This window comes from Hyposmocoma kahamanoa, unplaced genomic scaffold, assembly GCF_003589595.1.
Source record: "Hyposmocoma kahamanoa isolate Upper Pololo Valley unplaced genomic scaffold, ASM358959v1 100021, whole genome shotgun sequence".
NCBI classification, from domain to species: domain Eukaryota; kingdom Metazoa; phylum Arthropoda; class Insecta; order Lepidoptera; family Cosmopterigidae; genus Hyposmocoma; species Hyposmocoma kahamanoa.
This window is the reverse complement of record NW_020653200.1, coordinates 19,697,392-19,714,748: the sequence shown is the minus strand read 5'-3', so window position 1 is coordinate 19,714,748 and position 17,357 is coordinate 19,697,392. Positions and strand designations below refer to the sequence as shown.

Genomic DNA, 17,357 nt, shown 5'->3' with positions numbered 1-17,357 from the left:
TTTTGTCGAATATTACTTATTTGACAGTAATTGTTTCGGACGGATGTTGGACGGAGATCGAAAGTAGACCCCCAGGTCGGACATCTCGTCTCGTAACTATGTGAGTCGAATTCTGGGAACGTTTAAAAATGTTGGCGGGATCACTTAACCAAGCATATGTGTTTAGCGTACAGGCATCGGACACGTCCATTAAGTCTTGGCGCCAAGAAGAGTTAGGAAGTGACACGTTGATTGGCCTTGAGTCGTAACATAGTGAAACGGTGATTGTCCTTGCGTCGTAACATAGTGACACGTTGATTGGCGTTGTGTCGTAATATGTGACACGTTGATAGGCCTCGTATCGTAACATAGTAACACGTTGATTGGTCTTGTGTCGTAACATAGTGACACGTTGATTGGCCTTGTGTCGTAACATAGTGACACGTTAATTGGCCTTGTATCGTAACATAGTGACACGTTGATGGGCCTTGTGTCGTAACATAGTGACACGTTGATTGGCCTTGTGTCGTAACATAGTAACACGTTGATTGACCTTATGACGTAACATAGTGACACGTTGATTGGCTTTGTGTCGTAATATAGTGACACGATGATTGAGTATGGTGTTTCCTGATATAAGTTATGTTTTGCAGTTGACCATGAAGTTTCAAACTGAAGGTATCATGAGCGTCTTGTGGTGCTCCGGGTCAGGCGGGCGATCAGGGTTACTCATCTGGCTATAATCTGTACAGGAGGTAGATGCAGGTAGCTGATCGAGACAACTTGAGCATTGATAGCGAAGCAGGTATATTGAAAGCCAGCCGTCAGCAATCCAGCAATCCAGTAATCAAGGAGTATGTTGTATAGTTTCTAAATGCCTCCTAACTATTTCGACATGTTAGTAGAAGTTATACACCATTGTCTACATTCCACGACCTTGTGAATATTTCCCGACATAGTGAAGGTTCTTGTCTCCCATCATGATGCGTGTTTTCCGGATAAGATGATAATATTTGTCCTCCTTCGCGATAATTACCGTCCGATTGAATTACTATTAACATCCGCTAAAACATTGGAAAGTTTCATGTCGAAGAAACTATACTCATTTTGTCAAAATATAATTTATTTCACGATACTAGAGTACCTATATAGTATATAAAAATGCTGTTTTTTTATATATAATAGACACACGCTTGGCCACAATCTCACCTGATGTTAAGCGACCATGTGACCGACGATGGGACGCGTTTGCCTAGAAAATGTTAAGTTTTATTTTGTTATTGTCATTCTTTCAGTAATATAGCAAAATATTTATCAAAATTGGCAAGGAGCATGAAGTAATAAAGTAATTTTCTTCTTATTAAATAATCTTGTAAAAAAAGTCTGCTACAATTTTTGAGTATTTTCATGCTCTGATTACAAAACAGGCAGATGGAGCATATGGAATAAACAATGTGAAGCCGCTTTTCATTTATTGTGTGCGTGACAACTAGAAGGCGCGCTGTAGAGACATGCGCATTTGTGTGCGTGTAAGATTGCCAGATGCAGCGAAAAACTCCCACATTTTTTTTCTGTTGCTTTCTATAATACTAACGTTACAGACTGGAAATAGTTATTTGTTATGCTAGGCTGCAAAGTTGTTAGAATCTTAGAATCCTTTGCTTGCTCAATTTTCAATACAAGCACCCGCGCCAAACAACAACTTTGCAGCCTTGCATAACAAATAACTATTTTATTTAAATGGCACGTTTCCTTTCAAAATCATTCTGTTTATGACATGTGCACACAACAGTTAATGTTCTCTGTATCTATAGGGCTACATTTTCTTTTGTATACATAACACCTATTAGACATTGATTAGAGAATAATTTAGGCAAATCTGAGTTACCTAAATAACAATTTTGGACCAATCTGTATGTATATGCATGCATAAATTAATTTCTTTAGAAAAGCATAAATTAATCAATTCTCCTATCACCCATGCATATTTACCTAATTTATAGGAAACCTATTTCGATATAAACTGGCAACACAAACGACTTTATATCGAGGTTTTGTGTTCCGAGTGAATCTCAAAAAGTATTGGGTAAATGAATTACAAAACAGCTAAATAATCAATAGTTTTCTGTGAAAAGATATTCCATCTTATTTTTTGTTTTTGGAAATAACTTTTAGAATGTTTAAAGAGACAAAATTTTTAAACATAAAATAACTAATCACTCATGACGTGCAAACAATGCGACGCTGCGCTTAGCTAGTATAGCTAGCACCACAAACTAATAAGAGATTGGCTAGCACTGACGCGAGTTTGTGTTCGCTTGTGAATTTCTATTTGCTTTGGTCGCTTCCACTTTCGTGTTCGGCACGCTCCATCTGCCTATGTTTTGTAATCTGAGATTTTATTGGATTACAATTCTCCCTTCCTGTGGCCATAATCCATTAGGAGGAAATCCCAACGCTCTCAAAAAAGTTAAGGGTGCAGTTTGCGTATACAGCATAAACTAATAGAAGATATGGTATACAGCGTTTTTTTAATGGGTTAGTATGGGGAATACGAAACCATAGAAGGTCAAGAGCACGTTGGAATAAAGTTGGATTTAAATCTGAAGTGTCAAGCTTGACGTGCTCTTGACCCTGTACAGTCAAGAGCACATCAAGCTGGACACTTTGTACTTTTGGCCCGTTCAGTAAGCGGCATAGAGTTGGAAGCTTGACGTGCTCTAGACTTTATATTTTTCCATCCTCTAAGCTCTAGACCCTGTACAAGGAAACTGTCTATACGTACCATTGAGCTATTTTTTGTGAAAATAGTCATCATAGATATAATTATGGTAGTCGTAGAGGAGAATCTGCGATGGTAGTCATAGTCAATTTTTGGTCAAGCGTGAGTTGTCCACAGAAATCTAAAATTAATAAAATTTACTAATATTTTTTAATGCAGATAGACTCGGCTTCTTATAAAAAATATTTTGTTGTATGAGAGGAAAAATATCGGGACGGCAGAAGTTGACCAATGTAATAAAATTATTTTTCATACAAAATAAATAAAACTTATGACGCCGCAATAACCCGTACTCGAAGCGACTACCATTTTGCCGCACTCGACTGCAAGGAAGGATTGAACTTCTATGGAAAGCATAGAGGGAAATACTGTATTGGGCTGTATGGTGAAACCTTTGCCTGCCCAAATAAATGAGTGAAGACATCCCTCTTTCTTTACCAGATCTCCTGAAAAAACAAGAATGTTATCCAATTTTATATTATTTCGCTAGAAGCACTATCGAAGATATTTAATTCTTGTAATGGAATACAAGAAAGAGATTACTCTCAGTCTCGGCAGTATGGCGCATTAGTCCCTTTGCCCTTTCCAAGAAAAAACAGCACCAAAAAAAAAAAAAAGAAAAAATAAACTATTATTTATTAAAGATGGTTATTTTTATAGAATATATTTAATAAAAATATTAATAATGTCAACTGACTGAACTAATGTAAAATATGTGGGTTTTCGGCTATGGCTCTTTGGTGTGGAAGGTCGACTTCATGTATGAGAAGCGAGTCATTGGTCATATCAAAGGTTATCTTAGAAGATTCTACCAGCACAGCATTGACCACCGAGGCATTCCCGATAAAGTAAGTGTTAACAATAATTATTTAATAATAATAATAATAATAATAGCCCCGCACTAGGGAAACCCTGTGTCGCGGGTGCCATGGACACACATAGACAACCATCCAAACTCACGAGAGAAATAAATGTAGGCCGTACAAATATTTCTCCTGGCCCGGGAATCAAACCTGGGACCTCTGCGTGGCAGTCTGGCATGGTAACCGTTCGGCCACAGAGGCAGTAGACTTCCTTTGTCCTTTGGACTATGAATAACCGTGTCTAAATATTTCATTAAAAGCTATTGTGTGCCTGAATATTCTATAAATTTGGACACAGTTTCTAACATCACCCAGAGAAAATTTTGTTGTAATAAAAACGTTTCTGTACTCTTCAGCCTGGACGTGTAGTAACACTAGTGCCATCAGGTAACTTGGAGGACACAGTTTGGGGCATAGCATATAAAATCAAGCAAGAAGACTCAGAAAAAGTGACAGAGCATTTAGACTTCAGAGAGAAAAACGGTTACACGAGAAAATCTGTTATGTTCTATCCTCAAGATCCAAAAATGAAACAGTTTCCTCTTACCCTCTACATCGCTACAGAAGACAATGAATCATATGCAGGTAAGGTCATTAGTGTAATAAATAATATGCTTATTATAATACAACGTAGTGTCTCTTGACTCAAAATGTTTAAAATAGACTATTATTGTTTTAGTTTTGCTCATTTTGAGGGACTGAATTCATTGTTTTATCGTCATAGTACTGAAAGTATCCAATAAGATTATGTTTTGATTGCATACTGTATCACTCACACATTTTTGCGACACTGGCAGTCCACATTCAGATAAATTTAATTCACTGTGGAATTTTATTGGCTTGATTGCAGTAGAAAAATAAAAGCTGTCAATTGTATTATTAGAGTAAGGTGTCAGTACTACAGTTGTGTTTTTAAACACATGCTATGTTCACAATTGCAGGACCTGCTTCAGTAGAGGACATTGCAAAGCAGATTATCAATTGTAGTGGCCCAAGTGGCACAAACAAGGATTATGTTTATAAACTCGCTGAAACCCTGAGAAATCTAATGCCTGGTGTTAAAGATGATCATCTCTTTGCTCTTGAGGAAGCTTTGAAGAAACTGGAGATGGCTGCCCAACCAAAGAAAACTTGATAATGTGATTCAGTTCTGCAATAATAAGAAAGAACAGAAAGGTGTACACATGTTTGGGCTAATCTTGTATGTTGTATATTATGTGCAACCATTTTGTTATCCATACATATACATCCAAGTGGGTGTTGGAGAATTAGAAACACTGTTTGCTTAAGCAAAAGAAATATGTTTATACTTATACGTTAATCAGGAACTTTGGTGGCAACACTACTACCAAGGACCAATTACTTAAGTAGGGCAACTTGTGCGAGAGCAACATAAAGCAAGAAATCTCTATTCGAGAATAGCCTTATCTTGCGCTTTATGTCGCTCTCGCGCAAGGCGCGCCCTGTCGCACTAGCCTTACCGTTTTCGATTGTCATGATTCTATTACCACAGACCTACAAATTGAGTTATTGGTCCTTTCTACTACATAAGTTATATTACTTAAGTGTGAATAAATTTGTCAGCTGCCAAAAAGAGTGTTGGGAAATTTAAAAAGTTAAACAATTCAAAGAGAGTCAATAGGCTATGGTGTTCACAAAATTGTTATCAATACAAGGTGTTAAAAAAAAACCTTTGTTGGCAAAAAATACACTAGGGAATTGCCCCTAGCCATTGTTGTAAACACTTCTGGAATGCTGTTTTTGGAATCTTGAGCAACCATTCCATCGCGTTGCTCATGGTGAAAAAAACAGCCAAGTCACATGGAGCTATGTTGAGTGAGTAGGGAGCCTGACAAACTACAGTAATGTTGTGTTTGGCGAGGAAAGCCTGAATCAAATGTGCAAAATGCATGATACTCCTTTGTGATAGTTTAGTCTTGTGCTGAAGTTGTCGCCCCTGCTACATTGGTTTACGCGCGGTAAAAAAAGATTTGATATTCTTTTAACACCATTCATACATAATTAAAAACTACACTAAGCCTCTGTGTATGAACCTGTTGTCAAAATAATTACTAATATCAGGGGCAAGCCAAGTCGCAAAACCCCTGATCAGAAATGAATACTGATAGGTTGTGTAATGATGTACAGGGTGAATTTCAAGTACCTATCAATATTGACAGTAATGCATTACTGTCGATATTTATACTTAAATGTAAAATTAATGGTGTTCCCTTAAATTAATATACTCGAAGGAATTAATCCATATAATTTTATTGACCCTTTCAAGGTTAGATTTTCGGATGAGGCAAGGAACTTTGAAAATGTTTTGAATGCGGTATTCCTTACATTTAAAAATAAAATAACGTCTCCATGAAGCAAAATATCGATTTAGTACACATCCGTCATATTCCAGTTTCGTCAGAAATGATTTTTTCATGATTTCAGTTCAGGTTCGTCAGGAATGACGAATGTGGACAACCAATAACGACACTCGTCAAATTCCGCTTTCGTCATATGGATTTAGTACACATCCGTCAGATTCCTCTTTCAACAGATAATTTCTTTTTTCCATATAGGTCAGAAATTTACTTATCTCCTTAGTATATATACCTTTTTGAATAAGTTGCTATTATTACTAGTTAATATTATTTATTTTTATCTATGATTAAATCTATATAAAATATTTAAAGTACTTTTCCTCCATGTGCCATGGGTGTGGAATACCCTGTATTGTATGTATAGATAAGGAAAACTGACTGTTCATATGCATTCAAGTATAGTGGTACACAACTTTGCTTTTCTTTGTCTACTCAAAGTACAATGGTGCTTATGCACATCCTTATGTAATAATCTGTCAGTATTTTCCTTCAGTCTTCGTCTTATTCTTCTCCTTTGCCTTATACTTACTTTAAAGTGCGCGTACATCTTGTGATCTAAGTAATTCTTTCCCTGTGTTGTCACGAATAGAGCTTCACATAAGTGCACTTTAAAGTAAGTTTATGGTCAAGATTGAAGAATTTTTTTGTGAGCCATTCTAATCTGAAATTTAAAAATAATATGACGTCAAATTATTTATACTTACAATCATTGTCATACTTATTTGAATTAAAAGGATATAAATTTTACATGAAAACAATGGTTTTTAAGAGAGAAAGAACTTTGGCGCGTTATTGCGGTATAAAGTGACAATCCTAGTACAGGCAGTTAGTACCTACTTTAAAAACGTTTAAATATGAACAACGACTATGGTTCTTATATCATCAAGCAAACGTTTTATTTTTATTTTTGTATACTTCAATGAGCTACAATAATTCAATTAATAACATTTTGATCAAACGGAGATTCTTTGTTGTAGTCGTAGAGTTCATATCACAAAGTTCCGAAAAAATCCTACCTTAATGGAGATACTGATTGTGCATAGTAACAAACAAATGTAGCAAATAAGTAATTATTGTCAATTAATAAACATAATTTGCCTCCCATATGCGCACATTACAGGAGGAACAAATATCTGCTACAAACCTATATACATCTCATTGTGATTCACTAAGACTACTAAGAACACAAGCATAATGTTTTTAGTATCTGTTTAAATAGCGTCTAAATACTACTTAATTTAAAACATCTTGCAAATGAAACTAAATACTGTCGTAACTCAATATTGAGAAAATACAATTTGAAAATGAAAAATACTGAATGGATCTTATTGCGAATAATGTGATTATTTTTATTTATACATAGTACTTCATTATATTGGTTTCAATCAGTTTTTTTTTACATTTTGTAATCATGTTTTTTCTATTCCACAATTTTGAGTTACGACAGTATTTGAGATCGATCGATCTTTGAAACAGTAGCTACAATGCAGTTCGCTTATTGTTAACAGTTTATTATAAATAGCGCACAGCAATAACAATTCGCATAGGAAAATTCTCTCTCTCGGTAGTGACAGATTCTCAATTTACACAGCTTTGATTTATGAATATTTAAAATGCATTTTATAGTAAATTTTATTATTATGTTGTTACTACTTGACATCGCGTTAATTCTTATTATTACGACCCTATACTGTCCCACTGCTGAGCAAAGTTAATTTATAATAATAAATTATATAATTAATAAATTATATTTTTTAATAATTTAGTACTATTTTGTACTCATATTTATAACATTAGCAATTCCATAGTAATTCGCATTAGCAATTCCATAGTAATTGGCGATTATTTTGAAATCTTGTAATGGTTGTCGGCTTTATATTGTTAAGTTTGTGTTATTTAACAGTCACACATCATCTAAAACTGACAAACATTTGAATGTTTGTCAGTTTTAGACACACGCAGTTTAAATATTGACGTTTCAAAAAATTGCCTATTATGTAACTAGTAAAACATTGTGATCATTAGAAATTATGTTAATTAATTATATTGTATATATAATAAATACAAAAAAGATAAAAAGATACACCAAAATGTATTTACCTGTACTCTATAGACATAAGACTTTTTTAATCAAATAATTCCGGAAAATATAAATGAAAGTCAAGTTCCTTAAATATAATTTATTAAATCAAAACATTTTATTAGTTCCCTTATCCACTACCATTGTTGTATTATTTGAATTAGTAAGAATATAGAATTGTGATCCTCCATTTTGGCTCATAGCAATATGTGCTTGGAATTGGGCTGATAGGGAGTGTCACATGGCACTTACGTTTATCAGCTAGTGATAACCCAACCATTGCATTAAGATAAAAAATAGAGGAAGTCTGGCCTTAATTATTATTTCCATAAATATAAAAATATTTTTGTATAATACATATAATTACAAAATACTTTTAATTCACTGTTATCTATAGTTACTCGTATCAAAAGATTAAAGTTACTGACGTCATGATTACGACAAAACAACCTTGATCATCTTTGGCGTTTGCAGCAGTGCTGTAAAAATACAATGCAAAATCACTAATCGCACCTAATCCATAAATTAATAAAACTATTTGCCTTTTTTACGACCCAGAAGCTTATCCAGGAAACTCCTCTTTCTCTTCACTTTTTTATTTTCCTTCCTTTGGCTTCCTTCGGCTTCCTCGGTCATTTTTTCTAACAATGCTGGAATTGTTATATCAGTGAACTTATCCAAAGGTTTACCATCCTCTTCTCGTTTTGGGATAGTCGACATTTCCGGTACCTGATCAATCTTTTCTTCTAACTCTGCCTTGTTTGTATCTTCTTTCTTATTTGTTTCTAGAACGGTGTTCTGATGATTGGTCTGCATTACTTCTGTTTTTTCTTGTTCATCATTAGAAGTGTGCTTGCTCTTTGCAATCTCTTCATCTAAATCTTCGTATTTAGATCGCCTTTCATTATCTTCTTCTGGCTTTAGGACAGTCGACGAGTCCGCCGGCATCTCATTATTTTCGTCTAACTCTGCCTTGTTTGATTCTTTTTTCATATTAGCGACAAGAAAATCGTTGTGAAGGCTGGTTTGTTTTATTTCGGTCCTTTTTTCTTGTTCATCGTTAGGAGTTTGTTTGCTCTCCGCAACATTTTCATCTAAATCTTTGATGGTTTGCATGTTATGTTCCTTTTTAATGAATACATCATCATCTCCAAATTTGTTAAAAGTGTCATCTAAAAGCTTTTTGTCGGCACTATCCACACTGTCTGCCATACTAGTTGTTGATTTAGGAACTGATCCCACGATTCTAGGCCTGGTCGGCGGCAAGTTCCAATTTATGGGCTTGCGTTGCGGTGAATAACGTTTCACTAATTCTTCAAATAATCTCTGATGGTCAATTTTTGGCGATATGTCGTGAGGTAAGCTTTGGTGCCTAGATTTCGCTTTGGCTTCTGGGTTTTGATTTTCTTTTTCACCGTTTACTTGAGCTGGCCCTAAATCGACAACAACTCGGCGTATTGGTGGTGGTGTTGAATAAGGTTCAGCGAATGGAAATTTATATAAGTTAGGACTTTCAATCTTGTACTTCATTGCAGTCACACTTGTTGCCGGCATCGAGGAGCGTACTCCAGTTCGCGCAAAAGGACTGGGCGTGGTTGGCTCATGCAAGTTGGAATTTAAGAAATCTCTTCTCAATTTGGACAGACGACGGGTCCTCTCTGTCATACTGTGTCTATAATCCATGTCGCCACTCTGATTTAACTCCGAAGTGAAATTGTCGGAATATTTTCGGGTTCTGAATTCTAAATTATAGTCATCTCTTGACTCACGCATGCTGGAGTAGCCTGAGGCGTTGCGTTTGAAATTAGACGCGGTCATGGTGGGGTTGGAGGTGATGATGGGTTCCACCTCCTTGTAGACCGGCATGGCGGTTGTGTCCAATAGTTGAGGAAGAAACACAGTTTCGTACTTGCCGAACACCTCTCGACGCTGTGCGAACTGATCGACTCCGATGATTTCCCGCGAGTTCACACTTGTTGTAGGCGATTTAGTTTCCATTTACCCGTTCGATTACAAACCGCAACACTTGTGTATTTAATACTATTTTCCTGCAAACACTGTATTTCTATTTTTGTATGTCACACATTATGACTTCACCGGTACCATCGTTCTTACAAAAGACGTCTACACTTTAAATTGGAGAATAAAGGTGGTCCAGTCGTCCGTATAAGGCAGGCCGTTCGCGATATATGGTGAGTGATCAATAGAGTGGTTGCGATAAGATATGAACGTCGTGTAGCGCTGTACTTTAACTGTTTCTTTATCTTTCAGTACTCGAAACAGTTGAGCAAATAGCAGCGAGTGAACACAATCGCGTTCGTAATTAATCGCGAACTGAGTGAAAGCGGGCCGCTGCGGCGATGGGCGATCGTCAAGCGAAGCGCTCATTACATAATGAATATTAAAACAAATGGCCTAAATAAGCGTGCTACATCAACGTCTTACTGGACTATTTAGCTTGCTAATTATGGCTCATTTATATAACAAATAAGTTTAAGTATATGGCTTGCAGTTTTATTAATGTTTGCTCCTAATTACTATCTAGTTAATTGCTCAGCGAATAAACAAGGAAATCAAATAATGAGGAATTGTGCTTGAATATTTCTGTCCTACATAAACTTTTGGTTTGAAAACCATACTGTTGTGAATATTATATAAACAATCAGTAAAAGCGGTCAGTCCGAAGGTATCGGATGGTGGGTTTTAGGACAAACATTCCGGAAATCGATAAATAAAAGGTAATGTCATTTTTATTTCGATATAAAGTAACCAAAGATGGACATTAACGATTGATGGATATACCTCTACATTATGATGCACATACACCTACGTATTTTTCTAAGTAGGTATTTGGGAATTACATTGTAATTAATACATTTGTTCCCCAATCATATGACCAAAGATAATTTCAGTTATTCTTTACACATTATCATTATCAATCACCAATTGTTTTATTTAATCTTATACACAAGTACCTATTTCAAGTAAAATGTAATGTTATGTAAAAAGGAGTGGTCATACACTTGCACGAATGTTTTATCACGCGAATATAATCTAATCACATTAATGATTGCAATTTAGGTAAATGACGAACTTTATTGTTAAGTGTAGGAAGCATGTAGGTACCTATAAATCGAATCAATTTTATTGTGTTATTTATTTAAAGCGTTGGCTGTGAAGGTTATTCGTCTGCAACCATTTAAAGATACTATATAATGTGTTAGACATTTCCGTTGTCTATATGAATTTTGTATTTGGAGTAGGCGGCTGAATTCGTAATGACCTTTTCATAGACACGAAAATATTGCGTATAAAAATTTAAATAAAGTACCCACTATAAGATGACCCATGACAGATCTATATTAGAGCAAAACTAAGCTTCGGCGCTTTTTCGATCAAAGAGGAGTCGCGAGGAATTGAAGAAATTTGTTGAATAACAATTTTTTTTAGTTTTCGTTCGTATTACTCAAAATTAGTAAACATTAATTAGCACTTGCTTTAAACTTTTCAAGAAAAAACCAAAAAAACAGAAAAACAATCGGCAGACAATGTTGACAATAGGCCACAATTGGCCTATGTTCTAAAAAGCATAGCCTTTCCTACGGACTATGGCCAGCAGTGAGACCTTGATGAATAACCAATAGTTTCAGATTTATTTTCTGAGTAGGGGGTAAGAATGTTTTGCATAGGTACACTTCTCAGATTCGAAAAAACTCCGTATTCATTACGTACAGGATTCTTAGTAACCTGTTGTTAAAGTCAGGTATTTAAATTTTTAAACTAATTGATTGTACCTAATAGTTGCGTATATGTCTTGACTCACTTTGTAGTGGATGAGACACAAAGAACAAGTACCGAAGGTGAACGTACGATTGAAACAAGCTTGAACCACGTAACAGATTTCTTTTTCTTATGCCATTGCATAGCTATGCCTGAGAATTTACACATTCACAAATGTAAAATGCGAACAGAATGGCCAAGACTGCGTCATTTGCGGCCGCGAAGATGGACTGTTATTGGGACATCGAAGTTAGGTGGGAACATATAATATATAATATTGAAAGTCAATATATAGTCCTAAAATAAAAGAAGTATCGATACGATAAGACTGAGAAGAATGGATGAGACCGTCATAACTTATTTTATAAAAAAAGACCTCAAAAGTTCGTGGAATTATCTATTCGCCAAGTTTTATTGAAATTGGTTACCGGAAAGTACACGAAACCGGATTCATCCCCTAGTACGCCACCCTTAGAGGTGAATAATCTTTTTTGGCGACAACTCAAATAACTTCTAATATAGCAACTTGTTTAGACAACATATTTACGAAAGTCGTTCCAAGTTAAATCTATTATAAATAAATTACCTGTTTGCGGCACAGATTTTTATTATCCGATTTAAAATGTTTTTTTTGTGTCCTACTTAATCGGGTTAATTACGTGGGGCGCACTATAAGTTTCCGGAATGAATAAGAAAAAAATACTACAAATGGTCAGAAATGAATTTGTTGTTTTTCAAAATATTCTCCGTTAGCGTTAACGCACTTTTTCATAAGAAATAACCAATTTTGAAAACATTTATGCCACTCCTCCGTGAGTATCTCTGAATCATATTTTTCATACTCTTCGACAGCCTCCTCAGGTGATGAAAATCGTTGACCGCGTAGCTGGTTCTTCATTTTTGGAAATAAATAAAAGTCGCAAGGTCGCCAGGTCGGGCCCGTACGCAGGATGGCTCATAAGGTCAATGTTGTTCACTTTCAAAAATTGATTTGACTGTCTGGTCGTGTGAGAACTGGCATTATCGTGGTCCAAGATGATATGGCGTTAACAGTTTTTTTTACGGAGTTTGTCAATAACTTCCGGCGAACAAATGGTCGTGTACCAATCACTATTCACGGTACAACGATTCTCCAAAGCAACAGCCACGTGTCCAGTTTTATTAAAAAAAGAAGCAATCATCAATAAGCTTGACCTATTATGCTCATAAAAGACACTAATTATTATTGAACAAGAACATATATTACAAAAACTCACAATAATGAGTTCCGTGTCAGCGGTCTTAACGGGCTCCTGTCCAAGCGAACTCTTGAGCTCAGCGAGCATGCGCAACGCGAGCAATAACGCAGTAAACACGTTGACCTGGATCGCCTCTTGGCGCTGTCCTTTCGCCATCTTTATGCATTCAGCGAAGTGCTCTAGCATTTGTTGACTGAAAAACATTTACGCTTTATGACCAGTTATTACGTGCTTATTGAGGATACTATTTTCATACTTACCTAGTAGTTGACACATAGTTGCCAATTTGTATTAAAATATCCAAATAGAAATGTACTACGTGGGGCGCACTATATGTTTCCGGAATGAATAACAAAAAATACTATAAATGGTCAGAAATGAATTTATTGTTTCTCAAAATATTCTCCGTTAGCGTTAATGTACTTTTTTATAGAATGAACCAATTTTGAAAACATTTATGCCACTCCTCCGTGAGTATCTCTGAAACATATTTTTCATACTCTTCGACAGCCTCCTCAGGTGATGAAAATCGTTGACCGCGTAAAAGTAAAAAAAGAAGCAATCATCCGCTTAGAGACACTTTGCACGCGCGCCACTATGGTTGGTTTTTGCTCATCTCGAAAAACCCATACGCTTGATTGCTGCTTTGTTTTGGGATTGTAACTATAAATCCATGTTTCGTCACTTATTACTATATGTCTTACACCAAATTTGACGCCCCTTCGTTGAATCTGGTAAGCATGGCATTGCACCAAGTGACGCGATCCGTTTTTTGAGCCTCAGTCAAATTGTATGGGATCCACCGAGCGAGAACACAGCTTTTTCACACCCAAATGTTTGTGTAGTATTGATTGTATTTGACTCATGCCTTTGCCTAATGGTGCCCGAATCTCATGGTATATCCATGCCTATCTGTTTTGATCGTACGGCGCACAGTATCGATGTTTTGTTGTTCGCAGCGATGGACGGGCGACCATCACGAAATTCGTCACTGAGATTCACACGACCGCGATTGAATTCTGCAAACCAGCTGTAAATAGTTATCTTGCACGGTGCGTCATCGCCAAAAGCAGTTTGAAGCCGAGCGAAGCTCCGCTGAGCTGTTGAATTACACTTAGTCGTAGATAATCATACTACGAAAATTTTCACGAGTTAAATCCATGGTGATGTAGACAACCAATTTCTAAAATGACGCCACAATGTAAAAACAAGTGACAGTCAGACGAAACAAACTAACTGTATTCTACAGCCAAAGAGTTCCATTTTCAAATGTTGTAATTACTTTTTAAATATTGTTTATGTAAGTGACCAGTTCCGAATTTTTGCGCTCAGGCGAATACTTGATGAGTCTTGGAAGCAAGGCAAACGTATATACATACTTGCATTGGATATTGAGAAAGCTTTTGACTCTGTAAGTCTAAACGCACTCCGGGATGTACTTCTTACTAGAATAAATAAAGCCCTAACAAACAGGATCATTAAGGCCTGTATGAACGAAATAACGAGCATTAAATGGTTTGGGCAACAAACAAATCGGATAACAAAAGGCAAAATAGGAGTAAAACAGGGGTTCTCCTACGCGGCCCAACCGTGATGATGGCTCCCTAAAACATGACATGGAATACTACTAACGTAACGAAGACGACTGGATAGAACTAACTAAAGATAAGGATAACTTTAGGTAAGCAGTTGAAGATATATAAAATGAGATATATAAAATTCTGGAAACCGACACCAAATCAGAAGGGGAAAGAAATAATACAACTTGAGCTCCATGCAGCAAGATCCACTACGGCAACACGAAGCCCAACACCACCAACGCTCATTCCTAACAACACTACCTAATCACCTACCCAAATAACTAACTACCCCTACTACCTACTTTCTGTCACGCGCTGCATAGCCGGCAGGAATCTGGCCACCGGTTGCGGCTGGTTGGTCTTTCCCTCCACAATCCCGAGCGTGTCACTCCCTGAAACTGTGCCTCCTGGTATATCCGGCTTGTCCGGGTCAAATTTACTCTGGCTGGGTGTGGTGCCAATGAGCAATTAAGTTTTTAACGTTTGTAACGTACTTGGTGTAACGGGCTAGTGTCCGCAACTCGACGTCAAGGCGCCTATTTTGCGTGTGGTTTAACGTAGTAACAACAGAACGTGATACTGTTTTTAAGTCTAGAATCGTAACCATTAATAATTCACTGATATTTAGTGATTCCGGTGACGGTCGCCCGACTGTGGGCATTCATAAAAGTAGAAAAAAAGCTGTATGAAATACTAGAGACAGTTTTAAGTAGAGATGCGCCGCGTACTCGTTTGCTACTCGGGGCTCGGTGTACTCGGCCGTTTTTTTACTATTTGTACTCGGCCGAATAACTCGGTTCATGAGAAGAGTTACTCGGTTAAAATAAAGCATTACAGCTATAGATATATATATATATATATTATATATATATAATATATAACCAACAACATATTTGAAATAAAAATAAAAAAAACAAATTCTAGGCAATTGTAACAATTTGTAGCAATTTAGTTATTTAAAAAGACAGTTTACATTATTAATATTTTAAACTTAACAAAGGCAAGTTATGATGTAGGAATACAAGGCTTTCTGCGCATTCAAGTAATAGTCTGTTCCTTTTGTATTCATACATATTACCCGCTTCGGAAAGTAACCGCTCGCTATAATACTCAGTGCTCGCACCTGCAAGCACATAAAAACACTCGTGCTAACTGTACCAGTTTTGGATATCTTGTTTTGTGCCCTGCCCACCGTAAGAAAGGACCCTCGTGACAATAAACTTTCTTAATAAACTTCTCAATAACCTTTTGACATATCGGTCTAATTCTAGAGCAATGGGACTTTTAGGATCACCACGTTCCAGTTGTAATGAACCGAGTAACTCGGCCGGGTATCCGGCTCGGCAAATGTTAAACCTGTTAAACCGAGTAATATTCGGTACTCGGTTACTCGGTAAAACTTGTACTCGGCGCGTTCCTAGTTTTTGAGGATTTGGTTAGAAACTATTCAAAAATGTTTAAGCGTGTTTATGTTGTTGCTAAAGCAATGTTTCTAAACAATAATTAATAATCTAAGTACAGAGTACTAAAAAAAACCGACCCCAAAAGTACGTGGAATTACGTCTATTTGCTAAGTTTTATTGAAATTACCCCTAGTTCGCCACAATACGGGACTTGACATAGGAGATAATAAAAATCAGTTCTAACTACTCAAAGTATATTGAGAGAAAATAACGCCTTCAATTGGAGAATAGCAAAACCAACCATTAAAATAATTGCTCCTTAAGTAAAATTTAGGTGCTATTTATAAAAATGAATATTCATGCGTGATCAGCCACCCTTAGAGGTGGATGATTTTCTTCAAAATGAAATGTGACCACTATGGAGGTATCCTCTTTCCAACAAAAAAGAAACATGAAAATCGGTTCATAAATACCAGAGTTATCGCGTAACATACAAAAAAACATAGTCGAATTGAGAACCTCCTCCTTTATTTGAAGTCGGTTAAAAACAGCGCGGATGTAGTAAATACTACATGGAATATTATAAACAGCGAAACTGGAAGAGTAAAACCTCGTTACTTAGATTTCCTACTAAGAATTGGTGACAAAATTGTTAACACTGACGCAGAAGTTGCTAATAAATTTAAAAAAAAATGTTTTTACTGACATTCCAATTTCGACTACTAAGTCGTTAAATTCGCCTTCCACTGCCTCTCAATCCTTACTAAAAGAAAATATTGGAGTAAGTCTTACTAATTTAAAGTTCCTTCACATACCTACTCCAAACGACATTGTAAAAGCCTTTAAATCGATAGACATTAAAAAGATTGCTGATCCTGTTGGTTTTTCCGTCAAAGTAATTTATTCTGTAGTTGATTGTATTTCACCTTATTTAGCTTGTGTTTTTAAGAAATGTGTTGATGATGGTGTGTTTCCTGACCTCATGAAGCAAAGCAAAGTTATCCCACTTTTAAGTCTGGTAGTAATTCCGACTCCACCAATTTGAGACCTATTTCAATACTACCAACTCTCTGTAAAATATTTGGAAAATTATTCTAAATCGGATGTGTATACATTTTTACAATAATTAATCATTTAATATCTCCTAAAGAATTTGGTTTCACTCGGGGCCACTTTACCACCGATGCTAGTGTGGAGTTGATAAAACATACATATATTTGATGCATGGGAAGACTCACATGATGCTATTGGTGTATTCTGTGACATTTCCAATG

The 17,357-nt window shown here is 36.1% G+C and overlaps 2 protein-coding genes across 2 annotated transcripts; one reads left to right on the top strand and one right to left on the bottom strand.

Moving 5' to 3' along the window:
• Positions 1-3,474: 3,474 nt before the first annotated feature.
• On the top strand, positions 3,475-5,126 carry LOC113226491 (putative glutathione-specific gamma-glutamylcyclotransferase 2). Its single transcript, XM_026459128.1, has 3 exons — positions 3,475-3,609; positions 3,981-4,209; positions 4,566-5,126. The coding sequence occupies exons 1-3, from the start codon at positions 3,475-3,477 to the stop codon at positions 4,757-4,759; spliced, it is 558 nt and encodes a 185-aa protein (XP_026314913.1). The 3' UTR covers positions 4,760-5,126.
• A 3,067-nt stretch (positions 5,127-8,193) lies between these two features.
• On the bottom strand, positions 8,194-10,428 carry LOC113227234. The gene has a single exon (XM_026460130.1). The coding sequence runs from the start codon at positions 10,078-10,080 to the stop codon at positions 8,617-8,619; it is 1,464 nt and encodes a 487-aa protein (XP_026315915.1). The 5' UTR covers positions 10,081-10,428; the 3' UTR covers positions 8,194-8,616.
• Positions 10,429-17,357: the final 6,929 nt, after the last annotated feature.

Coding starts and splice junctions, on each gene's coding strand:
- LOC113226491 (XM_026459128.1), top strand. CDS start 3,475: ATGTGGGTTTTCGGCTATGGCTCTTTGGTGTGGAAGGTCGACTTCATG. Junction 3,610..3,980: donor ACCGAGGCATTCCCGATAAA/GTAAGTGTTAAC, acceptor TGTACTCTTCAG/CCTGGACGTGTAGTAACACT. Junction 4,210..4,565: donor AGACAATGAATCATATGCAG/GTAAGGTCATTA, acceptor TCACAATTGCAG/GACCTGCTTCAGTAGAGGAC.
- LOC113227234 (XM_026460130.1), bottom strand. CDS start 10,080: ATGGAAACTAAATCGCCTACAACAAGTGTGAACTCGCGGGAAATCATC.